We start from the raw sequence: 27,013 nt of genomic DNA on the forward strand, positions 1-27,013 counted from the left end.
AAATTACCCATTTACATTTAGATAATCTAATTTGTTTTTATTCAATTGAATATCAGCTTTTCTTATTAATCTCCTAGCTAAATAGCAAGTTTCAGCACAGATAATTATTCTTTGGTATTACTTGCCCTTAAAAATGGGCCTCAGCAAAATCTTGGAATTCTCTGATTTTGGCAAAATTGGATTTGGATTTAAAGCCAAACCTTAGAGCAAGTCTTTCTTGCAATGCAAACTGCACCAATATCCCACATTCAGTATTTTTTTATGAAGTTAATCTCCCTTATCCCAAAAAGTGTAAATACTGATTATTTGGAGTTTTCTTGCAGGGTCCTATAGGTCCAACTGGATCAGCAGGTGTGCAGGTAGGATATAAGTTTTCTCTTTTATATAAAAAACATTAATTTAATTTAAGAAGTTTACAGTAAAAGAAAAATATTCTTAAATCCTAAATGACCTTTCCTGCTCTCAGGGCCCTAGGGGACCCCCAGGATTACCAGGAACTCCAGGTACCCCTGGTATTAATGTAAGTAACAGTTCTCTATATATACAGCAAAAAGTAATGTGTCCCTCATCAGTGATTTAAGGCCATCAAATTTTACACTTGTTTCTAGGGCACTCCAGGAAGAGATGGAAAGCCAGGACTACCAGGCCCTCCAGGTGATCCTGTACGTATACATAGAAAGCTTGTGCATTTGCTTTGGTGCAAATACTTCAAATTTAAAGGAGGTGAGGTAACCTAGCAAGTCTAGAAGTCCAATTGATTAAATTAATTTGATTTTTCAATTATTACATCCTTTGGGTTTGTGGTTTTTACTTGATTATATTGCAGTATAAATTAAACTTATGTTAACGTATACAGGATAAATACCTTATTTTCAGGTGTTACAGTTTGTATACTAGAGTTTCTGCCAGGCTATAACGTGGCATAGTATTCCTCAGCCTCAGAAGCAGTTCTGTATAATGCAGATTTTCAGGAGTGTACTTTGGTAATTCCTGTTAAAAGATTGAAGAGAAAAGTTTGGGGATTCTGAAGCTAATTTTGCTATGCCACAGAAAGAAGACATTAATTTTAGTGAAATTCTGAGAATAGTTAGTCTCTAATGCAATAAATTCCCTTTAGCACTAATGAAAAGCTAAGTGTCTGGGTTTGAAAACAAAAACACTAAATAAATTCTGATCCTTCACCACACTTCAGGAGTTATGATCTCCTCTTGGGTATGTATTACAGCAATGATTTGTATTTAACAATGCTATAGCTTTACAGGTTTTGTGAAGTCCAGCACTACAAGATCCAAAAAGCCTGCACATGCCTCAGACCAAACTCTACCTTTAAAGATAACTGAGTATTTTACATGGGAGTCAGGAGAGTCCAGCGAGCATATCTGCAAAATTGGCATAAAGGCAAAACTTCGGTCATTATTCCCACTGCTGTCTGGAGTCCCAACAACTACCTCAGAACTTTCAAAAAGCAAATTTCTCTTTAGAAGCAAATGCTTGCAAAGGCTTTTATGACAGCAAATGAAGCTTTCTGAATTCCCTGAGTGGTTGTTTGATATAAATAAAATATAATAATACAAATAAAATAAATAAAAATCTGTAGATGGTTGGAAGAAACAAACTTAAACCAGAGCTTAAAAAAAAATTGTTAAACTCAACCGTGATCCTATTTTATAGGATCCTATTTGGTATTATAGGATTTAATATTTCCCAAGAGATTTTAGTCAAAGGCACAGTTTTCTAAACAACAGGGAGACACAGTGATAGTAGTATTTATTTGAGACATATCAAAACAAAGGAAAATAAAAATTACAAAACCTAACATTTGAACTGTATTATGTCCTTTAGCAAAATCTCTGCTCCTTACCAAGGAGTGAATTTGGCTTTTTCACTGAGTGAGTAGAGTATCTTGGCGGTCTCAGTCTGTTCATCTCTTAAACTAGCAATTCTGCACATACCTGACCATTGCACGTACTCCTCAGATGCAGAGACTTGCATCATGTCTTATGAGGGAGGTCCATCTCCAAGTGTCCAGCAATGCAAATCTAAGGCAGCATTTCCCAAACTAGTCTGCAGACTGCTGATAGCCTGTGAAGAGATTAGGAATGCTCCAGAGCTGCTGCAGGAATGCGTTAGGCAGTAAAATACATCGTGCTTTCAATTAAACATTTGATGGTACAGGTGCACAGCAGTCCACAAGTAAGCCTGAGGATTGACAACAAGAAGCTTATGGAGGAATGAACTAGCCCCAAAATCACACAAAGATTTCATCTCGGAGAGAATAGTCAGCTTTCTCCAGAGAAGAGCCTGGAAACTAGCTAGCACGTATGCGCTGTTGATTATCAGGGATCAGGATGGTGATTCTGATCAGTTGGTTCCTTGTTTCCTGCATTAATGAACTGGTCCAGTGCTTTAAGAGACACTTAAGAGTATCAGTAGCTCCTCAAAGGCCTAAAATCAGTACGTAAAAGCAAGTCTATCACTGGCATTGAGTATGAAGGTAGAATTCCAGTCAGAGAGTCACAAAGATTGAGATATAAAATGAGCTTCACTTAGGAACGGTTATAAAAACAACAAGAAAAAAGCACTGTGAATACAATTATTTGAAAGACCAGTGAAATCTATTATTTAATAATCATGGAGATCAAATTATAGATTGTGCAGGGAAAGCTGAGTAATTCAGTGGCTTTTCACTGTCCACTGAAAAAAAATTGCTTTTCAAAGAATACATAAAATGAATTTTAATTAATTTAATTGAAAAAATAATTAGTTAAAGAGGTTTTATATACAGCATGAAGATCTGGTGTAATTCACCCAAAGAATGAACCAAAGCAGTCTCTAAACGATTAGCAGTTACCTTTGAGTACTTTGAGAAAGATGTGGCTTTTGAGGAAGGGAGAGATGCTAACAAAAAACATATCTTCATAAAAGGTGAATAGAAGAGGAACCAGAGTATAATAGGTCTGTTGAAAAATATATAGGTCTGTTGAAAAATATAGATATAATAGGTCTTGTTTGATTGCAAGAAAGATATTAATTTTTTATTATTATTTAATTCTAAGTACTAGTGATATGGATGATAAAGTGGAAACACAAGATGGCATAATTTCGTTAAGAAGCAGTCATGGAATAAATCAGATTTCTGTCTTTGAAAGGTCAGCTTTCTTGGGAAAGCCAGCGAAACAGTCATGCTATATACCTTGGCTTCAATAAAACTTTGAGACTATCCTCATGATGTTTTTATAAGCAAGCAAAAAATGCTCTTGAAGGAATTGCCATATAGTTAGTGCGTATCAAAAAATATGGATATGAGTGTCTATCATCAGATTACTGTCAAACTTGGAAAGAGAGGTCTCTCCCAAGCCCGGTTCTTGTCAGTGATTTAATTTGATTAGGATAAGTAGATATAAACTCTGCAATTGGACTGGGAAAGATTGCTAGCTTTTTGAAGATATAATCAAAACTTAAAATTCAGAGACAGTCTGAACTCAACAAGATTAAACTTGAGACAGATGAGCATAAAGTGCTTAATAAGAAAAAATAAAATCCATAAGTAGAATAGGTCTGGAAGGCACAGTGCACTGTAAACTAAATGTAAGTAAAAAATCTGATGCCACTGTTAAATTGACAGGTCTAAATGGTAAAACTTACTAAGAGGAGAACTATTGCCTTTTGCTCTCTTGAAATACTCTTCTCTTTGAAGAGAACATTTTTGAAGGAAGATGTGCAAGCAGAAGTGAGTCCAGAGAATTAAGGCCATTTTAACATTTTCAAAATCCCAGCATATATCGTACACTTATTCAGAGCTCAGCATACACAGCTATGACTCTACAGTATGTGTGTAGTTAGGCTGGATTTGCTGTACCTACAGAGCAGACGAACTGTGTGGCACAAACGCAGTAGGCTTGCTCTCAGCCCTGGTGTGCCCTTGCAGCTGGATGTTAGGAACCTTTCACACTGAGGGTTTGGGGACCTGTACCACAAAGGTATACTGCAGCTAAAACAAGAACATTAGAAAATAGGAGAGACTGAGGAAATTACGCTTGTGTAGTCCAGCAGAAAGACCAACAACGTAAATAGCCTGCCTATCCGCAAAATGTTGTCACAAGGAGAAGGATGAAAAGTCAGACCATGTAGGGGTGTGGTTGTTGTTTTTAAGGCTTGTTACAGGTTTTTAAGAGCAGGTGACACTGTCTATGTACAGTTTACCTTTGTGCAGAGGACGGACTTCATACCTTACATAGTTATGTCCTTAAGTTGTGTTAGGTGGCTATGTCTCACCCTAGAAAACTTCTCAGTGTGCTTTCAGAGGTGGTAATGCTATCCCGTAAATCGTGTACTCCTGATTACCCTTATGGTTAAGTATGTTCAGCAGGGCTTCTCTTGAGTTGGTATTTGACACCCATTGCTAACAACCAACAGTTTTTCTAACGTGCTACAAAAGTGCTTACATTTGATATTTCTTCTTCAACATGGAAATGGTTGAAACAGACTGAACAAAAACAGTAACAAATCTTGCATGTGTCTAATTTTATAGTATGTCCAGGCTATTTTTGCTTTAGCCATTGCAAGAAGAAATGAGCATTGGTAGTTGAAGAGTCTGTGAGTGAAGCTGATTATAACCAGTTCAATCAGTTCTTACAGGGAGTCTTTAAATATAAGTTTAATGGCAGCACTTGGAAATCTGAGATAGATTGCAGTACAGTGTAAACCTATTGGTTGAGCTTTAAATGGGTTAGCTTTAGTATTGGTAGCAATTGAGCTGTGGCACCACAGAGTTTTGCACTAATTCTTAATGTTTAAAGGCAGGACAAAATACTATATATGTTGCTCGTGTTGCTGTAGCTGGATTCTTTCCCATATCTGAGCTAGCTTATTGAAGTTAGCTTTGGCATCTCCACAATTCATGCTACAGTTCACAGTAGAGTCAAAGCCTAGGAGAAAGCAGAAGGAAGAAAATTGAAGATAATCAGGTGAGAATAGTCTGTGAGAATTTCCAATAGCGATAAGTTGTTGCTGGTATGCTACAAAAACAACAATATATTACTGATATTTTAAAGTGCAATTTACTGTGTTCTGGAGTTGTGCTGTTGACATGGTTTAAGCAACTTCATTGAAATCGTAACAAAGAATTACATTGTTAGGTTGGATAAACAGTGATATTTAACATTTAAAAACCCTGATTTTTCTTTAGAGTTGTCATTAAAAAATAGCTTCAGCCAATATATATGTAATCAGTTATGTACGTAACAATATAAACAAAATAAGCAATGAGAACCTATCAGAATTGGTAGTGTTGTGTAAAACATTAACTGCAGCTGCCTTTTTTAATTTCAGATTGCACTGCCACTTGTGGGAGACATGGGTGCTATACTGAAGGTAAACATTGTCAGAGGTTAAGTATCTTTGTTTACTATAAGCATGCTTTTAAACCAAAATATGCACTTGAAAGTTTCCGTAGGTTCAATTCTGAACTATTTGGCTAGCCTAAAATCATTTTGAGGTTTTTGTTTTGTTTTGTTTTTAAAAAATACTCAAGAACGTATTTGATAGGAATTTTGCAAAACAGCATTTGAACAGTATGTGAGGTAGTAGCCAGCAAGTGCCTGTTCAGTACATCCAGCCCACAGTATGAATTGCTACAAGTATACCTCATTCTCCACTTTACTTTGTAGTATTAATATTGATAATATACAAAATGGGGAAAATAGTCTAGAATTTCTAAGGCGTTATTTTAAAAAATAATAAAATTTGAAGTGATCTGCCATATTCCAAAATGAAAAGTGTGCTCAGGAGGATTTCTATATGAAAAGCACACACCACTTCTGAGGAGAGAGATTATCCTATTCTACTGTCCTTTATTAATACATGTACTTAGGGTTTATTGACTTTCTCATTCCCAAATTTGATTTCTTTTAGGTCTGTCTTTGGGCTTTTCCCTGATTCTTTCTGTTTGTAATTGTATTTTCTTTCTCCTGTACATGCTCTTCTACGTCTTTGTCAATTCTCGCTCTTACGGATTCTTTATGCTTTATTCTTCAGTTCTCTCTGTTTTGTGGTTAACACTTCTATAAGATTGTAATTTAGCTGGAAAATGCTTCTCTCAATAAAGCAGGAATCATTTAGTTTAAAATAACTGTAGATTTGAAGCTGGCAAGAGTAACAAGTAGCCTCCATCTCTACCTAATCCTTAAAAGGAAGATGGTCTGCTGAAACCTAAACACAGGTGTGTCTGGGACTATCCAAAAGGAAGGCATTTATGAGTCCTCTCAAAATGAAGCTAAAAATTTGTTAGCAGGGTTTGAGTAGAGCGTGTGAGAGATGGGGAGGGAAACAAGGAAGGATATCTGAACAAGTATTTTGTGTGGAAGACAGAAAGGGCTGAAGAGAAGGCTTTGGGGTAAAATGAAGGGGTGATGGTCACGAAGGCAGGAAGGAAGCAGTCTGCATAAATCAGACCTTCTGCCTGTGTCACAAAATGATTATTTATCACTTTGCTTTGTGTCTGTTCCTCAGGGTGATCCCGGCACAAGAGGTCCTCCAGGCATCCCTGGTAGAGAAGGGCCAAAGGTAAGTTTTGAAGAGAGTACTTTACATTGCTTTGTTGCTTGTTAAAAGTAAAAGGCCAGACTCTTACCTCTGACAGTCTTGACTTTTTTGTCTGATCCCTATCCCTGTAGCATCTGAGCAGCCTAAAGGTTCAAACAATTTTTACGGTTCAGCCCTCTTCCTGTGTGAGTTTGCCTTTCCTCTCAGGAAAGTGAGCAAAATAGCCCGAGTTGAATTCCAAGCCAGGATAGCTCTTCTTTGTCTTGTATCCATTAAAGCTAGCTCAGATTTGACTGTCCAGTAGTGCATTGCCATCTACAGGCTTATTTTAGGTCAGTCAGTCAGACAAGAATCCTGCGGTGAAGAAGGAGACATCCTGTATCTCCCTCAAGTGTGCAACAGCTGGATCACCCTGTGCCTTTGCACCTTGTTCCTGTGGGAGTAATGCAGCCGTTTCACGGGGACTTGAAGTTTCATTGATGTCCATAAAAGTTCTCCTTCTCTGTAATTAGATCAAATGCCATGTGGTTTGGCATACAGATATCCCCTACAGTTGAGTGTAATTCCATTAAAGTGTACTTTCTCCATTTCGGCAAGCATTTAAGCTCTTTGGTATTAATAAGATGTCTCCAGCAGGCCTTTTGGCTAGTTTGCCTACTAGGTTAAAAACACTCATTTCCTTTCACCTCGATGGGAGGCATATTTTAAAGCTTTCAGGTAGTATTGAGCCTTTTTTTCTGTTTTAGGCACAATTGCTGTAAGGGCTTCATGCTAGCATATATTAAATGTGGGTCATAAAATGCCCTACAGAGCATGAAATTCATTGTTCTCTAATAGGAAGTATTTGTTTGAATGTTACATTTTCATAGGGAAGCAAAGGTGAACGTGGATTTCCTGGGCTTGCTGGAGAGAAGGGCGACGAGGTAAAACTACTTCGTTTCTATAGTGGTTGCACTCTTATCTGAATTTGAATAAAGAGCTAGACCAAGAATGAAATGCACAGAATGTTATTCAGTTCTTTAAAACTGCTGAGATAATAATTTATTGCTATAAATAGCCCTCAATTCTGAATTTTCAACAAGATTAAATAACATCTATTTAATTTTTGTCTGAGGATTTTTGCTCATGTGTATATTTTAAAGCTTCACATACATTTAAATGCTAATTTTTAAGAGTATAGGATAGAGCAATAAATAGGCAAGTGCCAAATATTTTCAGAAAATACTTCATGTTTTATAACATATTTGCTTTCATTGTGTCAGTTCCCCTTTAGAATTCACTTTCAAAAACATGCCATTAGGCAAATACTCTGGGAACAGTCATAGCAGCAATTACTATTAAGTGGAAACTGGAAAATGTTTGAAGACTGAATTTAAAATACTTACAGTATTTTGCATCATATACTGCATTCTTGGGTTTATTTTTATGTCATTACGGAGAAGGAAAAAAAGCCACGTGACTTGTGGTGCCGAATCCAAATTAGCTGCTATAGCTTTCATTTTAAAATGAAATATTTGCAGTTAACAGTTCAAGAGCAATCTCTGCCCAAAAAAAAAAACCTCACCAAAGCAGAAGCTATTAAGCAAATGAATCTGAGTAAATAAATGAATTTCGTAGTGACCTTAGCCAACTGAAGGAGTTAAAACAAGTAGTCTGTTACAAAATATTTGGTGAACACTTTGAAATTCCAAAATACTTAACTGGCACTGTTAAATACATACTACTCACTTCTAATTTGGGAGTGCTGGCTACAAGAGAAGGCACCTGGAAAATATGAAAGGAATTTAGATCTTACTGACTGAGGGTTTTGTAATTCTTTACGAGCGTTTTACATTTCTTTGGTCCTCGGGCCATAATATAGTAAGAATTTTCAAACAGTAGTAGAATGAGAATAATTTTCAAAAAAATATGTGTTCCTCAGGATCCTTGGCTTCCAAAAGTAAACAGTTATATGAGGGGGGAAAAAAGATGCAGCAGAAGCATTAGATATGTATTCCTGCTACTGCTTTGCCCCAGAATTTAGCAGATTGTCAGACTAAAGTATCATGCTTATTCTGTAGAGCTCATTATGTCTTTGCTTCTTAAAAGCAAGTGCCTCCTGAGGTTGGATTTAGAACATATACCTTGAAATGATGGGGCAGCCATAACCAAAGCCCAAGCAGAATGTTACTTAAAAAATAAATGGGAAAGTAACCCATCCTTCGTGTGCCCTATAGGGTACCTCTACAATTCAACTCTAGCAGTCTGAGGCATTAGCAAAACAGTTTAAACAATTCAGATACTATTGAACTGCTGAGAATCAAGTGAGATATTAGAGGCAATTAAGAAGATAATAAGGGAAAGGCAAGATTATAACTGGCAGTTAGGGGTTTTTTAAAGGACTCCAGAGTAAATTCATTCTAAATTTTCTTATTGATTCAGTAGGGTGCTGTGCCCTGTTAGTAAGTTAGCTATTCACATGCTTCTTCACTGATAGCTGGTTAGCTGTGTTAGCTCTGATATTTTCAGTGTTTAGCAGCAGCTTTTGATTACGACATTATGAGGGTGTGAGTGAGTTTATTTTCAGAAACACGTATGAAAGAGTTTACAAAGTTTAAAAGTAACTTTTTTTACAAATTTACAAATTTTAAAAGAATGCATTTATTTTCATTTTTATTATTTGGTTAGCATGGGAATGGGAAGAGAGATTGAGAAGCCCACCTGAAGCCCTTTGAAATATGCTCATTAACTTCCACGTGCTTTCAAATAGCCCTTTAATCTTCATTGAAGCTTAGTTCTCTTCCTTTTTAAAACATTCCTTTTTTCAGGGGAGGCGTTTTCTAATATCAGTAATAAGAGTTACAGAAAATGTTCCTTTGGCTTCATACTCATTTTCCGGGTGACTGTACCATCAGAGTAAGTAATTAAAAATGAGCAGAGAACACATTAGCAGCTGGATTGCCACTCTGAAAAGCTGCAGAGGTGGATTAATGTCCTCTGTGTGTAGGAGCAAGAAAGGGAAATCAATGTCTCTCTCCATCTCCACGTCTTTCCTGATTTATTTCTGTCTGAAGTTTTTCTCTCAGTCTCCCCCTCAGAGCCCCTGTTTCAGGGCTCCTGACCTCTGTGGTTTCTAGACTACCCCCTTAGCCATGCCTTCTTAAACACTGTATTTAACATGAGAAATACGGCTTTTCTGAGGTGATTCCTCTTGTCAGAGGACAGGCACCCTGTGCAGATAAAATTAATCACCGCTGGGAGGGACCTATTTCCCTTCGTGGATTATAAGGGGAACCGAGAGCAATTATTAGTACATGACTTTTACATGTCTAAAATTGCACCTAAGCCTGGTGTGGCAGAGGAAAGACTTCAGTGATGTGCAGGCTGGTCTCAAATCCTGCCTGTATCCACCATAGTAAGTTGCACACCTGTATGTTTAGTAAGCGGATACCAGAATCCATCGATTTCCAGGCGATCAAATAGAATAAGAGCAGGAAAGTAGGTCATTAAATACTATGAAAAATGTCATGTTCCATTATCAAAAAAGCAAAATCTATGAATCAGGCAGAAAGCATCATTGCATTTAGATACCATCAGGTAACATTGAGAAGTCTGAGGAGATGTCTTCTCACCAGCAAAAAAAACTTTTAGTGATAGAAAATAGAAAATTAATCTCTAAGGAAAAGCCAGATGTCCTGCTCTTATCTGCATAACTAAAAACAAGCAGATATACAGGACATAAGCTAACAATGTGAAAGGTTGAAGGTCAAGTGTTTATCAGTCAAGCAAGAAGTTGCCTCTAACCTTGTTCAATGATAATCTTTTCCCTGCATAGTGGGGTTTTTTTTCATTCCTAAAAATTATGCCAACCTTTTAGATGAAAATACACTTTAATATAGTCATAATACTGCTGGACATGCTGAATATAAGTAGTTTTTGAGGTGTAAGTGGGAGAGGAAATAGACATATGCTCTTTTAATTTCCAGGGCCTTCAAGGTGCTCCTGGACTGCCAGGCATACCAGGACCCAGTGGACCTTCTGTAAGTGTGTGGTATCACCTGTGGCCTAATCTGTCTCTGCAGAGGTTGCTATAACTATCTAGTAAAACTTCATATTCTTAGTTTCTTGTCCTTTCTTTTGGCTTTGAGGAGAGTAATAATAAAATCTTACCCATACTGGCTCTAGGAGGAAACTATGTTGTGAGTTGATGTTACTGAAAATACTGTCATTGTCTGGGCTCAAAGTTTATGTAACTTAAATGGGTTTGGAGTTTTGGCATTACTGGAGACTCTGTGAGGTTACATGACTTACGATGTGCAAACTTGCAGTTAATTATGTATTTGTACCCGAGCTACAGTAATAATGTTAGTAATAAAAATCTAAAAATAATTCCAGCTAGGCATTCTGAAAACATGCTGAAACCAAGTAATCACTTGGTTTCACAATAAAAAAGGATGAGAATAAGCTGACAGTATTTAAAGTCACTGAAAAATATCATTAAAAATGTTGGTATTTCTGGGAAAACTTGTCTTGGAAATTCTTTTAAATTTTATTTTCTACATACTGGATGGGATTACATTAGTTAGTATGATCATTATTAATGCCTAGGTTGCTTTCCTTGTTTCAAAAATGGTAACACATTTAGGAAGTTTAATGTGGAATATGTAAATAGGCATTTTAGCAGTAAAGCATGGTTCTTAGCAGTATCAAGAGGTGCCAGTTAAGGTCAGTGCATTTAGTCTGCCAAGGTGAAAATGCAACCGCAAACACAAGTTTTACCCTTCAAAGGGCTTATCAGAAGGACATAGCTGTTGTATCAAACAGAAGATAAATATTTAAACCTGGAGGAGAAGCATAATTAGGTTTAAATGACCTTCAGAAGGTACAAGTTTTAAAAACTAAGCTGCAATGCAAAAATACTGTGTTTCATTGTTTCTTAACTAATATAAACTGATACTATGTTGTGCAGGGAGTCACAGGAAGACCTGGACATCCCGGTCCAGCAGGGTCAAAAGGCGAAAAGGTATTCCTTCTTTTTAGTCTTGGTAAAGATCTGTGAAGGTTTTGCAATCCCATTATGTTCCTATGTTTTGGGGTTTTTTTAACACAGAGTGCAAACAAGAACTTGACGTACATTTTCAAATTAATTTTTATTTATGTCTTAATACAAGTACTTTCCCCAAACAATGCCATACATAGGGCTTTATATTTTGAAGCGTAGTCCTTGTGGTGTATGTAAGTTGCAGAGAATGTTCTTTAAGTATGACATATTACATAAAATTTAGGAAAGTGAAAATACGTTTGTGAAATAGTATATGACTAGTTACTACTTGCTCTGCTTCTCATTCTTTTACCAGTATTTTAGTCAAAAGTAATTGCATACTTTAAAAGTGTTTCACAAGTACTGACAGTTATTGAGTATAGGCTATTCTGCAAAAATATATAAGCTTCCTTTATACTTAATTTACACTGTTATAGCACTGCTTTTTATCAATGTTTTATGTGCTCTTTTATCAGGCACTCAGTATTATCTATTGTAACTAAGAGGTCAAATTCATTTCTTGGGCACCTCAGATCAGTGAAATACAGCAGACACAAACTTAGTTTGCTGCAAAACACTTTCTGGGACAAGTTCTCCATTTTGTATATGAATACACTCTTCTGAAGTTTTTTTCAGCTTTAGCCTGGAGTTTTCCAGGCATAGCACTGCCACATCAATGTATGTGATCCTACTAATACTCTACAAAACCTTGACTCTGGTATGAGTAAGAAAGGAAACTATTTTGTAAAGCTCTGAAAAGATTTCAATATAAAAATTCATTGAGACCTCTCTCCTTGCAGACCATAACAGCAAAAATTTGCCACGCTTATTTCCTTTTTATGTAACCGAATGCAAAACACAAGTCTTTGTTAGTTCCTTCTTTACAGCCCACACACAGGCGGGAATGAGAAGCCACTGCTCTATAACTAGGGTCTCATTGATCAAAAAGGGCAAAACTCAGATGGCTGAAGAGTGAAGTAAACTGAAATATAGACAGAGTAATTTCCTTCTCCTTCCTTCATCTGGGGAACCTGTTTGAGAAATGATCATATAATAAGCTTTCTAAAGTATAGTATTTTTATTCCCCGTGAAGTACTCCAAATCACTCTTTGGAGGCTGACAGTTTCTATCAATTAGCAGGATCATTTGGAAATTATCCTAGTGTAAACATTTAATTACAATTATGTTGTTCTGGTGAGCTAATTATTGCCATTGAACACTTAGCTTGACTTTTGGCACCTTGATAATTTTAAATATGCAGCCTAAGGGTCTCACTGACCCTCACTGTAATGTTTAACAAGTCAGTGAAAAATTCTGGCAGACTTGTTCCAAATTAGACAGTGTTTTTAACGGAAAGATCTTGTTTGGGAAATTTGATGTTGACACTTCTGTAACTTTATACTGTTCAAAGACCCCACCATTCTGCTGGGGCAGAAAACTCAGAAGCTTTTGGTTTTTTAGTATAAGCAATTCGGTGCACATCAGCAGAACAGACTACAGATACAGGTAACCAGAGATTAATATTTTACAGTAAAAACCAAAAAGATATTCATTATGTCTCTTAATAAAGAAGATCTTCATTTTTATTCAGTGTGTTTCTAAATAAACTGAACTTCTGAAACTGTAGCTCTTTATTTACCTGTGAATGATCAACTGAGGATTGGCTTTTGCAAAATAATATACAAAGCATAAAATGAATGTTAACTTTTATCTGCAAGTTGCTTAGAAATTGATATTAACAACACTTTTTTTTTTCTTCCTCTCCCTCCTGATATATATTTATGAAGTGTTTCACAACCCATGTTACTACTACTATTTTGCCACAAGGAAGTTACTACACATGAAGCATCAAGTAACTACAAAATGAAAAACTAGTATAAAGTAATGATTTATAACTTGCCCAAAGCTTAAGCGGGAGCCAGGCAGGAGAATTTATTCTTGATATTACCTGCTCATATTGACTATATCTCTTGTTTATTGTCATTATGGTCATCATATCTTGGGTATGGAATAGATCTGGGCGTCAGTTACATTAAATTAGTTAAATAATTCTCTTGCTCTACTAGGGTAGTGAAGGTTCTCCTGGGAAACCTGGACCACCTGGGCCTCCGGTGAGACATTGTGTTTTATATTTTGAATGTTATATTAGGAACAATGTACCTGTGAGTAAAATGTAATGTAATATAAAGAATTGACTGTCAATCTAATATGTATTAATAGTGCAGGAAGACAACAACATCTTTTTGCAAAAGGTTTCTGTATTCCTTTTTTTTCTTGTGATTCATCACTGAGTAAGTTCAGGTCACTAAAGCCATCCTAGAAACTTGGTCAAATGAGTTAACCTTGGTGTCCAGTGTTATTAGAGTAATTTAGGCAGCTTGAGTACCTGAGATCAGGGAACTCAGGGAACCTAGGAAAAGTCTGTAGAGCTCACTGGACTCCAAATTAACTGGAATAGTACCTGACAAAATTAATTCTGGAGAATTATACTAATAATAAATATCAAAATGTAACGTACACTGAGATTTACAGGTTTCTGGTTTTGTAATTCAAAAAAAAATCCCAAGCTGCACTGGTATGTGTCTTATGTTCTTACTGAAATGTCTGGAATCTGTGAAAAATTAATCAAGAACAAAAATGATACTACAGCTTTGCTGAGCTACGGGACTTGAACAGGGCAAGAGTTCTGCCTTTATAATTCATAGTTGTGACACTTACTTGGCTTTTATGTTTTAAAGGGTACGCCTTACAATGAGAGAAATGGAATGAGCAGCTTATATAAACTCCAGGTATTTCTCTTTAATGTTAATTTTTTTTTTTTCAATCAACACATAATTTTGGCCCAACTCAACTTTTAAACTTGCTGTTACAGGGAGGTGTGAGTGTTGCTAGTTATCCAGGTCCACCAGGACCTCCGGTAAGTATTAACAGAAATGTAATTTCTAATACTTAATTAACATAGTAACAGAAGGGTTGGTTAGTTGCATGCCATTTGGTAAGTGGCATGGAATTTGATTTTATATGTGAAAGAAAAAATAAGGCTATGATTAGTATGTAATAAATGATGAAGTATGTGATTTTATGTGTTTATCAAGCATTTTAGCCCATTTTGGAGAGTAGTTTATTTTGATTTAAGTACTTCACCCTAGCAAGTAAAGGCTGCAAAAATGGTACATAATTTGGTATTGGACTCTTTAGTGAAAGTATCCTAATATCTTAAAACATGTAATACAGTATTTATAGTTAGCGATGGCATAGTTTTGGACTGGTTAAATTTGGTGCCAGAAATGAGAAGCTCATGAATTCTGATCTCAGTTCTGTCACTGATTCACTACGTATAGTCACAGTGCAGAAAAATGTGTAAAACCAAGAATTATATTGTGGCAGTAATACAGGGCTGGTGTCTTCCATGCTAGAGTGCAGATGCACCACCTTGCAGCCTGACACTGTTGCTTTTGTTCTGTGGAGCTAAAGATGCTGTGCACTTATTTAGGTCCTCCTTCTTGTTAGCGTCATAGGCAAGTTCTACTGTTTTAAGATGATTGTCATTTTGGTAACCACAGAAAAATGTTGTAGCAATCAGTGAGGGCTTTATCCTTACCTTATGTGCCATTTGTAGTCATAGGCTCACACCGGACTGCAGAGCTGTCTTTGTCTGTATTCTGGAATGGCAAAACAAAACCCAAATATTACTAAGATTTTATACTAAATTAATCAGCTGAGAGGGATGGACTTAATACTGATTCTAAATGCACTGTGTTAGCAAAGTATACACATAATGCAGTAATACAAAAAAAAATCATCATGTTGTGTAACTGTTCTTTTTTAAATGTGTTTCCACTTCTTCATTTCTTTTCAGGGTCCAAAAGGAGATCCAGGCACAGTGGTATGTATGTATTTTTTGGTCATGATAGAGAATTCCACAAGTAGTTCAACATGTGATCCTACTCACAAGGGTGGGATAGTCCATTAACGTTCTTTAGCAGGTAGCTTACCTCCTGCAGAATCAGTACATCTGAAAAAGCCTTTTTAATTGCCAGGCTTTCAAATTTTGCAATTTCTGGTAAATAGTTCTAAGTGATAATATAATGAATGACGGAACATAGTATTAACTGCTTGTGGATTCATCTCTGCTGAGCTGTCCCTGGATATATGTAAGAATAGAGAATATGAAATAAAGGTAGAAAATACCTTAAGAGCTATTAGATTGCTCTCAACATTAAATTTGAAAGTGATAAGGGTGAAAGGACAGCATGCTACATCATGCTAGCTAGTAACAACTAGAAGTTGATGTTTTCCTTGGAAATGGCATGATGGTCAGTTACAGTATGATCACATTGCTTCTGGTGAGCAAGATGATGATGATCATGGGAGCCACTATACTTTTCAACTATGCAGTTTGACATTCAAAAGCAGATCTATTTAACTTCTTAATATTTTTTTCCTTTAAGCATTGCATTACGTCCTTTTCACATGATCTTTCTTTAAAAATTATGAGGAGGGGAAGGACAACTAGTGGAAGAATCTTGAGCAGTTGCATAAGGCTAGCCACTAGCAGAATGTAGATCCAAATCCTGACTGGGTGTACATTTTTCCTAAAGTCCTTGACATGTGATGTAATTTGCACTGAATTGAATAAGTGAATAATAGAGAAACTATATTTGTCATTAGCTTGCGATTTGTCGCTACAGTTCCTAGCCTTGAAGGTGGCAAAGTTGGAACTTATAGGTATTGTGTCTTGATGACTGGATGTCAGTGAAAATACCCAAAAGATAATAGTAAAATTTGAGTATTGGTCATTTAGCCCAAAAAGTATGGTACTATCAAATGTCATTTTAAATAGATACTGTTTTAAAAATTGGATAGGTGCTTCCACAGCAGTTAAAATTTCAATACATTCGTGTACTTCAAGTCTAAGGAACATCACATAACTGCGTAATGATAGTTACAGCACTGTAACACTGCAAGGCAGCAAAACAGGTACTGCTCCTTCATAGTCAGTGTGGTAGAACTGTGTCCAGCAGACCTCTTTCGAACTTCAGGCAGTATGACTGAATCAGGATGAGTACCATGAATCAGCTAATGGAAACTGATGAGAAGAATTTGCTGATAAAAGCAGTAAAAGCTGAGCTAGTTAGGAAAGAAAATTGTGCCCAGTCAGAGTGCATTCCCCACAACCTGCTGATGAATTGTGTACTTGATAAAGATCAGGAAACCCTGAAAAACATTGGAGATCATTTTTGAAACAAAATCACGTTCTTTCCAGCAAAGAACAGCTATGTCTGCTACTAATGAAACAAATTACTACTTCAGAGAAATACACAGAGTTCCTTAACACATTCAGGAATTCATTAAATCACCAAGAAGCTGACACTTGACCTCTCCAGCTGCTGTCCTGTCTTTGAATTGTTAGTCTTGGGCAAAATAAATAAGGAGATGGTTCAGCCAACATCTTAGATGCCTGGTAGTAAAGAATCAGGTCAGAGCACAACACATAGACTGTTTAAATGTCACTAGAGACTGGCCTTGTCTGAACACATCAGGCCACAGTATTTGGAAGATGATGATGAGTGTCTTCTCCTGTTGAAGGGTTCTTGTCTTCTGACTTGGGTCCATATCATGGAGTCTTTCTCTTCAGTATCAGTGTGAAACTATTGAGAAATGTCTCTACTCAGGATAGCAGCATGCCAGTACCAGTTTTATCTTTTTTCCTACCAGTGCAGGCACAGTATCTGCACAAAAATAGCAGTGGAATTGAGTGCAGCTGGCTCAGAGTAACCCAGCCAAGACCAAAGTGGTATGGGAAGGTAACATTTTTAAGAGCTGGCTAGGATTTCATCTAGCATGAATGTGCATAATCTCCACTCAGCCAACCTGTGCAGGGCGTGGGATCATGTTTGATTCCTTGCCAAGTGTTAATGGAGGCCAGCTACATGAAAAACTAAACTTTATTCTATGAACCAATGTGATAACTGTGCTCCTCAAGGACAATCAGAAACCCAAAACAGAACTGCTCAGCACTCACAGCAAAACATGGAGTTGTGAGATAGTTTCCTAAAGAGTTGATTAATCTATTTTCAAAAAAAGTCACAAAGCCTCTTTTTTTTGTTTCATCATAATGCCCAGAAGCTGAATACGTCTTTCTGTAGCAGCATCCATTTCCTACTCAGGAAGCATGATCTCCCAGAGTTTAGGTGTGGAAAGTGAGATCTGCCAGAGACTTCGTGAAATCCAGGCAGGAATTTGCTGTGGCTTTTGATGTAACTGAGAATTGCTGAAATACTAGAATTGTTGACTGGTGGTAAATTACTGATTCTCTTTAAAAAAAGAAAAAGAATTAAAAGGGCCTCCTCATTCTACATGTTAAATTTATTTCTCCAGTGGAGCATGTTTCTGGTTTTCTTTCAAAACTTGAAGACCTACACAGGGACCTAGTCTGTGTGGCCCTTGCTGCAGAGTGAGTTTTGTCTAGGGAACAGAGCACAGAATTGCTTGGAGGTTGGTTCTCTGGTTGACAGTGTATGCTTACACCCTGGGGCTCTACTGCCTGGAGTTGCTTTAGAGCTGACCTTGGCTTGCAAGAAGACTGCAGGGGAATCTTCTGGATTACATTCTTCATAAAAATTAAAACTGTTGATCCAAATATATAGAAACAGTGTGTCTGGGAAGAGCTTAATTCGCAGATCACTAAAACAGGGCATAACAAAATCTGTTCACCTAATAACTGATTAGCTGTTTTAATGATATCAAGTTAAATAATCTGGTGTTGCTTGCTGCTCAACATTTCTCATGTAGAGTACAGAAATTCTAATGTATGTGATTCTTTTTAATTAAAAAAAAAAAAATCAGGGAGACCCAGGACCAATGGGATTACCAGGACTGGAAGGACTCCCAGGGGAAAAGGTAGGACTCTTAAAAAGAAGTCATGGCTTCTTAGTGGCAACTATCTGCAGCTGAATGTTTTCTGAAACCTTGTTTGAATTTTTTTTGTGTGTAAGTAAATGTTTCTGTGTGAAAAATATTTGCATACTTATCTGTATTTCCTTTTTTTGCTTTACTGTGGATCTAAATCATATATTCACCCAACATAAAATTTCATTTTACGCAAATGGAAAATTGTGTGTAGGAGGTCTTCTAATATTTTGTTTCCTTAACTTGATAGAATACCACTATATACTATATTATGTATAGTATATACTATTTATAACTATATTACTTGACAGTAATATAGTTAACATGTTCCTAAGTATGGTCACTAGTTCTTGTTCTGTATTGAACATCAGCTGATGCTTACAGTCTGTCTGTCTTGTTCTAAGACTTATGGCATAGCTACAGATCTGAAGAGAAGTTTGTACCTGAATTAGTCTAGACCTAGTGCATGCAAGACTTCCATACAAAAAAAGAGACTATTTCAGATGAGTGTAAAAATATAGAATAGAGTAGAAATAGAGGGAGAGACTGATTCCCTGCAGTTCCTGTTGTATTGCATCCTGCTCCAAAGTGAGCAAAAATCTCTTTTCTCGGATTGTTGCTCATTATTCTAAAAAAGGCCCCTTGTTTCTGTTTTGCTTTTCTTGCACTCCATGCTGCATGTATGATGCCACCGTAGCACATACCGAACCGTATCATATTCTCCAGCTCCTTGCTGTAGATCAAGTCTGCATTCTAGTGCTAGGAAATGATCCTTTCCTTCAGCTGGTGGCATGTTTCAGCCTTTCACTTACTGGTTGTGGAGGCTGATATTAATTTAGACAAAAGCTTGTCATGAAATGCTAAAAACTTCAAGATTTTGGTATTCATTTCTAAATATGGCAAAGTACAAAAAATTCAGTGAAGAAATGAAAAAATCTGTAAATATGTTTTCTGACAGTGAAAACAGTTTGATTTTGCCCATATCTTCTAAATTTAAGAAGAAAAAAAGAGTAATTTTTTAAAACTGGAATATTTATTCAGCTTTTTGAATTACATGTTATTCAATGCCTTCATACAAAAATAGTTTACTGAAACTTATTTTTCATCAAAAAGCAATGTAAATTAAAAGTTTCTCTCTCAGTATCACTACGCATTACTCCTACTTGTGCAGAGAGTGGGGAGTGACGAGATCTAAGGTAGGTGTCTATACTAGATGTTTAAATTACGAGGTGATTCTTGCTCTGGAAGACTACAATTTACAAGCAATTAAAGACTAGTCTGATTTCAAAATGAACAAACACAGGGAGATATTACAGGTCTAACTGAGACAAAGTGGGGACAAGAATTAAATAAAGGGAATAAGCAATGGAGCAGATCGTAAAAACAAGCTAAGTGAGTGTTTGGCCCTTTCCCAAAGTAAAAATATCCTTTCCTTAACTGAACTTGGCCAAAATTCCACATTTCTGGTGCAAATAAATGAACAGTATCCCCAGAGTCTGCCTGCCAGTCCCAACAGTATAGTGCATGCTGGTTTTTAATTTAGAGCTGTTAGGTACCTCTGTGTAGTAGAATGCCATCTTCCACAGACAATGTTGGCTTTAATTTCATGGTAATTTCATGAACTGCCTTAAGAACTTTGTGTCCTCGGGGTAAAATGTCCCTTCCCTCAGCTGTGCTAACACAGTGGTTTGTGCGGCTGTGCTGCAAATCACATTGCTGAAAGGACCAGAATAACCCTTAAAAGAAAAAAAGTTGCAGGGGAAGTATTAGAAATTTCTAGCTTCGCTGTCATAGCCAGCATATAGGGAGAACACCACGATACAAGTTCTGGGTCCAGAATAACCACAGGGACAGAGTACAGTGCTCCAGCCAGTATGCCCTGCTACAGATACTCGGTGCTCAGGTGTTCCTGAGGTGCGTGTTGTGGTCCTCACTGAGGGGTGACCTTGCAGTAAGTGACTTCTCTTAGCCTCCAGAGCAAGAGAGGTTGAACTGTGGCCTGTAAGCAAGCTTCTCCCTCCAGACACAAGGTCAGACATTTAACTTGTCATCCGTCTCCACTTTGCATAATGGAGTTAAGTGGTTCTAATTACCAGCATTATCATTGCGCAACCGGAACAAAAATAATGAGAATGAGACAAATCAGCATTAGGTGTAAGAACAGAAACCAGGATCCCAGCATCTCCTGGGGCTGTTCGGCACAACAGAACATGGCTGTAGCTATGTTGGTGGAGCTTTTGCAAAACAACTCTAGGTAACATAAACTCATCTCACAGAAATATTCTCCTGTTAGTATGGCTTTAACTGTGCCAGGGCTTTTCTGACACGATTATAGAAACTAGGAGCCTGGGTTTTTTTCTTACATTTTTAACCAACGTTATACTAGCAGAGTGTAGTGTTACAGACCAGTACGTGTCAGCAGTGGGTTAGGGCAAATCTCGTAAAGTTTTACCACTGGTGAGCTCCATCTGTCTGCTTTGGGTTATAGTCCTGTCAAGAGAGAAAGATGAATTTGTGCCCATAAGTCATCAGCTCCAGCACAAAAGCCATTGACTTAGCTTAAAGCATAGATGAACGTGACTGTATGCTAAAAGGAGAAACTTTGCCCTGAAAGGGCCATGGCACAAGCAAATCGAGGATGCTGACTTGTGGCAAACGGATGACTGGGTAGCAGGAAGGTGAAAACTTCTTTGAAAGATACATCTTAAATATGGGGATGTTGATATGATAGCGAATTACTCTGTGTGAATTTTGGTCATTGTCATGACCACAAATGATAATTATTTGGAAAACTACAGATAAGTTAGGGACTTTCCATCCCTTTTCAAGGAAGGCCTCAAGCAGAGTATAAGGGATAGCATGGAAATTATATTATACAAGACAGCCTAAGCAAAGGATTTAAGTTACTTGCTCAAGTTGGTAAAATGAGTCAGTGGCAGAGCTAAATATTAGCATTTAGCAGAGCCTGACTCTTGTCCTCATTTTCAGTTCACTGAATAATCCTTCCTCAGGTTTTAATGGGAATCCACAAACAAACTTCTGGTTTGAGTGTTACCATTTAAGTATAGATTTATCTTTTCTTCAGGGTGACCGTGGAGCAGCTGGCACACCAGGAGTAGCAGGGACACCGGTACGTATATTCATTAAAGAAAACTCTGTTAGAAGCTGAAAAACTGGTCAAGCAAGGTGCTGATCTTGATCGCTGTTTGTGGAACACCAGTGCTTCGCTAATGCTGTATAGGCAGGCATGAAAATGATGTGTTTTTCCTAAAGAGATTAGAGTTTTAATACCACTGAGGGTTCATATTATTATTAAAATGACAGGAGGGAATGGTGTGAATACATGATAAAGCTGGAATTTGAAGCTGCATATGCTTAGTTAAGAAAGCATATGAGATTCTTCTCATTGCCTCAGTTTAATATAGATAAAGACATTTTCTGTGTCCTCGGCATGCACAAATTTCTAAGCATCTTTCTATCACAAAGAAAAATTATGAACGTTAGTTATTGCAATCCACAAGGATCTGCATATCAAGCTGATCAAACATTTGCTTTAGGCGAATGCTTTGTCAGCTGTTTACGCGTGGTATTCAGAGAAGTTTCTGAAAGTCATCCAGAAACTTTGTTGTAGGTGAAAGTAAATGTGAGTAATGATAAATTGAAATTATAATTATTCATTTGTGTTCCTAAAGGAAATGAAGACAACTTCTCTTTAGATTGCATTCACAGTTTAATAAAAAAGTTTATCCATATTTCAGGAAGCAATATGGAGTTATTTATATGCAAATACATTTATTATTAAATTTGGGCAGCTACCGATCCATTCAGGAGCTGTTCTTAAATAATAAATATGTGTTTTGTGAAATAAAGAGAAGTTTGTGTCTATGCACTCCCGTTTCCATTAGCCACTGATTTAGTCTATTTACTGTTAGTTCCAAGAGAGAACATCAGCTTAAATAGCTTAATTTAGTTAAGTTATCCTAAAACAAGGTAAAATAGCACATTTAAGGGGAAAAGAGAAGTATTTCTCTGACTTTTATAGCTCATGTAAGAGTTTCAAAGTTTTTTGCTCTGAAATATATTTCACGCTGTGAATCAATAATGCAGTAGCCGGTTAGGATGATCACAATTGTTCATTCCCTGTGTATTTCCCACTGGATGTTCCAAGTCTTATTCTTCTTGCTCTCTATTTTAGCTGGATATGAAATATTTAATGAGTTACCTTCATCCCTGATGGAGTTGCATTCTGTTGATTACATTTAATTCTAATAAAATACACTTAAATAAATTATTTGCTTTATCATTTTATGCTAAGCAGTTTTAATTAACAAATTAATAGACGTATGAGAGACAATACTTTTAGTAGCCTAGGAAGAGTTTCTGAAATATATCCACGTACCTTACTGGAAGAGAATTTGTCCTTCTTGCCTGGCGTTACTCCCTAGATTGAATAGTGGACCTTTTTCCCATTTGGGAGTATAAACCTCTCATTTTAGCTTTGGCTTTTCGCTGAGCAGGATTATCAGGGAAGCTTGGACTGAGATTCTGCAAGAATTGCCACCAGTGCCCATTTCCTCAGCACGAATCCTCAGTCCTGTTGTTCCTGAAGTTGTCACTGCTGTTGATGTGTTAGATCCCTCACTTGTACAAGTCAGCTGAGGATCTGGTCTAAGGATATTTCCAGGAAATGTAGATTCAGTGTAATAGAGTCTTGTCTGGGGCTGAACCAGATAGGTTGTTAAAAGCAAAGCATCATTTAAAAAAATTAAGACATTTAAAATCACCATCTAAACGATGAGATGAGAATGGATTGTGAGTTCTGGCAGGCTGAACATAAAATGACAATAAAAGTGGCCGAAAAAGAGCATGAAGAAAATTTGCAAAAGGCGTTAAGTCAGTAATAAACTCACTTTAAAAAAAATCAGGGCTAGGAAGTACCTGAAGGAAAAAATCTTGATTTCACATATACAATGATAAACTTTGATCTGACTATGACTTCTCAAGAAGGAAATCATGGTGTTGTAAAAGAAAATTTCATGAAAACATTATCTCAGTATTCAGAAAGGGTAAAAAAGACCAAGTGATTGAATTATGTTGTACACAAGAGCCAGATTAACATGGCACAAATATTAAACCTGGTAAAATATTTCTTTTTCCTCTCTTAAAGCATTTAATGAACAGTAACATGAATATTTCACTCAAATATATATCCTCTCTTTTTTTTGACCTAAGAGAAATTATTTTTTGCTTCCTAGCAATTTGAATTTGTAATGTTCTCTTTTTGCAGGGAAAGCCAGGATCTCCCGGGTCCCCAGGAATGCCAGGGGAACCGGTAAGTACAGATTTGAGTTCTGGACTTTTATGATAATGCACAAATATTTCAGACACCGAATGCAATATTTTACATGCAGATTTGTATGTGTGTTTTCTTCTTTCTTAGGGTGAAAGAGGACCTATAGGAGATATAGGCTTCCCCGGGCCAGAAGGGCCACAAGGAAAACCAGTAAGCCATTTTATACTGAATATATATGTTCATTACAAAAGGATGCGTCTTAGTTTATCGGAAGTTACAAAAGAAATGAGATTACATCCTGCTTTGTGTTAGGCTAGGTAACATCTGAAGAACACTTAGAGCTACAGTGCTCAATATTAACCATCCAGTCAAGAATTCCTGGTATTGTGATGTCTTAGTGTTACTGAGCTGTTGCCTTTAAAGGTCTTATGAGGGTTCTTTGGATCCTGTTGACATAAAGGATCCTCTCGTATTTTTTCAGAAGGAGAATATTAACCCAGACACTCAACACAGTCTATAAAGGATGGGGTGACAAAATGCATTCTTGGTTTCAGTTTAGATAGGGAAGTGTGTGTTCCATGACTCTGAATAAACTCTGTAACTCTTCTGTATACAGGTGATGCAACACTGCAGCTGAAGCATTTACTGTTCACTTAGGATATGTCTAATCTGACCTCTCTATTTAGTAAAAGTGTGACAGTAGTGTAGTCAGCACTGTCTGAGCTGGTTTGAAACAACCTGGTTTATATTCTAGAAGTGGTTCAGCTAGGATAGCGCAGAACTCATTATCTCCCCCGAAGCTTGGTGTTTTGGGGACAAGCATGAGAAGCAGCCTGTTTCAGTTTGTCAGCACATCTCCACATTACACTTCTGTCTTGAAAGAAAAGACAGTTTCTGTAACTTCAGGAGCAAATTGGCCCAAGGTGCCTAATCTGTGCAAAACTCCACTTTGCAGTATGAAAGAGAAGGAAATATTCCTGACGTCTTTGCTCATGCAAGTCTGTCTTTCTCACTCAGTGAAATAGCGAGTTGGCAGCATATGCAGATCCATGTATATCCTAGTAAATTAAACAGTGCCAGAGCGTTTCTCTTGCAATTATCTGGCATTGTGCAATTGTTAACATGCTCTCTGACATTATTTTGGCCCATGCCAACTAGGACTCTCAGATAATGCCACATTACAGTTTGGGGGATAACGTGGGCCTGAGACTGTTTCCAGCAGGTGGTACAAATGAGACCACCCAAAAGATTTGGGAAGGAAATATGTTTAGCCCAGGAGGCTGAAAGTGTGCCGTGCCACGAGTCCTAAGGACCAAAGAATGGATCTGGCCTATTAAGGCATAATCTCTGTAACAGCAGAAGAGTAATAGGGCATCAGGGCTAATATCTAGAATAAGAGAAATCTCTTCTATGGTTGTATAATGACTAGCTGGGACTGGAAGAGTGCATGTACAGGTCCATATTCCACATTTGCAGAATTTCCATATAACTTGTAATTTAAAGTTGTGTGCTCATTAAATTTGATGCATATCTTGATGTCAGAGATTTTTTTTGCTCTGCTCTCAGCTCAAATTTAATGTGCTTGCAGTTCAGTATCACCCTGAGCTCTGTTATTTCACATCTCAAGACTATTTATGAGTATTTCTATATTGTAACCACACAAACTGCTGCCTCTGCAGCTTCAGAATATGTACTGATACCAGCACTAAACATTGAGCTTTACCCTTTATATTTTTAAAATGCATATACATAAGCATATTTATTTAAAAATTGTTATTCTTTTTATAGGGAATCAATGGAAAAGATGGATTGCCAGGTCCTCCGGTAGGAAAACATGCTTTTGCATACTAGTGTATTTTATTCTCCACAGATGCCATAGCTGTTAATCCTAGGCAATTGCTTTCAGTTCTGCTAACAGATGAATATGCAAAAAAGCCTTTAAGTGATATGCTTATCTTTTTTCAAAAACATTTTTTCAGGGTGCTGTGGGGAGACCAGGAGACAGAGGACCCAAAGGAGAACGTGTAAGTCCCTTGTTTTAATAGCTTTTTTCTTTTTGTCAGCACCTAAGCACCTCATCAGTGCATATTTTACAGGCAAAACCAATAAATTAATTCTCCGTGACCTTCAAGCAGTCTCTTAGACAACTAAGAGGTTTAGTCCTAGATACCACTTTAAGGAATTAGAATTGAATTGCTTCTGCATTTAGAGGAAAAACACATTTTATAGACTTTCTAACACAGTTGGCCTGGTCAGTGTAAATTGATCAATAGGTTAAAAATTAGAAAGTAGCTAGTCCTGTTGTGATACATCATGTTTTATATAAAACAAGCTTGTTACACTTAGGCAGCAGGAATGCCAATGCAATACCTTACTGCTTCCCAAAATGTTTAGACAGTTCTGTTCATGGTAACAACATCATGGTGGGCAGGAATCATTATGGGAGGTGAGAGATGATCTTTATTTTGCTAGAGCAAAGAAAATCCTATCCCATATTCTGCTCCTATTAGAACATAACTAAAGCCCTGATATCCTAATCCAATTGATAACTGCATTTATTTGATGAATCAGAAAAGCACCTCCTTGTGTAATGTGGAAAAGGAAATACTGCTTTATGACACTGAGGAGACATGAGGTTTTAACCATTATTACAATAATTGTCCCTTACAAAAATTAATAGTTTGCAATGTTCTGTTTCTGCCTTTAAGGACACAAATAAAATTATTCTTCTTACTGTACCACCTACTGTGGTACTGCATTACACTGCTCAGCCTTGATCTTCTTAGTGTCAACCTATCTGAATGCCCTGCAAATAGTACTGTACACATACAAGCAGAAGAGGAGGCTGGACCTCTAAGTGCATGACATTGAAACATACTGACAGGGAGGAGGATGTTGAAAAAGTCTGTGAGAGACAGAGACACAGCCTAAGCTTGCTTTATCAGAGTGAAAATTGGGAAGCTTCAGGGGAAGAGAAGAGGGTGTATTTATTCCAGTCTCACTGGTGACAGAGTACATACATACACACATGTACATGTAGCTGTTGATGTAAATATGGATATATGCTTGCTCTCAGAGAGGTCACAGATGCCTGAATCTGCTCTCACTTCTGGGATCACTGGCAAACATGTCACGATCTAGCGCTCTCTGTACAGGGTAAAGTAAATATATATATACACACACACATATATATATATAAAAAATATATAAGTACCTCTTAAAAAATAAATCAATTTCCAGAAGTA

At 37.0% G+C, this 27,013-nt stretch overlaps 1 protein-coding gene across 8 annotated transcripts in view; it reads left to right on the top strand.

Moving 5' to 3' along the window:
* Positions 1-27,013, top strand: part of COL19A1 (collagen type XIX alpha 1 chain) — a 212,598-nt gene that overhangs the window by 162,979 nt on the left and 22,606 nt on the right. For all 8 annotated transcript variants that reach the window (XM_072855250.1, XM_072855256.1, XM_072855253.1 and 5 more), the window contains 18 exons: positions 324-359; positions 467-520; positions 609-662; positions 5,332-5,373; positions 6,511-6,564; positions 7,413-7,466; positions 10,509-10,562; positions 11,492-11,545; positions 13,630-13,674; positions 14,302-14,352; positions 14,436-14,480; positions 15,423-15,449; positions 18,413-18,466; positions 21,561-21,605; positions 23,763-23,807; positions 23,916-23,978; positions 25,557-25,592; positions 25,748-25,792. In XM_072855250.1, the coding sequence (XP_072711351.1) occupies positions 324-359; positions 467-520; positions 609-662; positions 5,332-5,373; positions 6,511-6,564; positions 7,413-7,466; positions 10,509-10,562; positions 11,492-11,545; positions 13,630-13,674; positions 14,302-14,352; positions 14,436-14,480; positions 15,423-15,449; positions 18,413-18,466; positions 21,561-21,605; positions 23,763-23,807; positions 23,916-23,978; positions 25,557-25,592; positions 25,748-25,792 (858 nt within the window). The remainder of the gene's footprint in view (positions 1-323; positions 360-466; positions 521-608; positions 663-5,331; positions 5,374-6,510; positions 6,565-7,412; positions 7,467-10,508; positions 10,563-11,491; positions 11,546-13,629; positions 13,675-14,301; positions 14,353-14,435; positions 14,481-15,422; positions 15,450-18,412; positions 18,467-21,560; positions 21,606-23,762; positions 23,808-23,915; positions 23,979-25,556; positions 25,593-25,747; positions 25,793-27,013) is intronic.

This window comes from Ciconia boyciana, chromosome 3 (assembly GCF_034638445.1).
Source record: "Ciconia boyciana chromosome 3, ASM3463844v1, whole genome shotgun sequence".
Classification (NCBI taxonomy): domain Eukaryota; kingdom Metazoa; phylum Chordata; class Aves; order Ciconiiformes; family Ciconiidae; genus Ciconia; species Ciconia boyciana.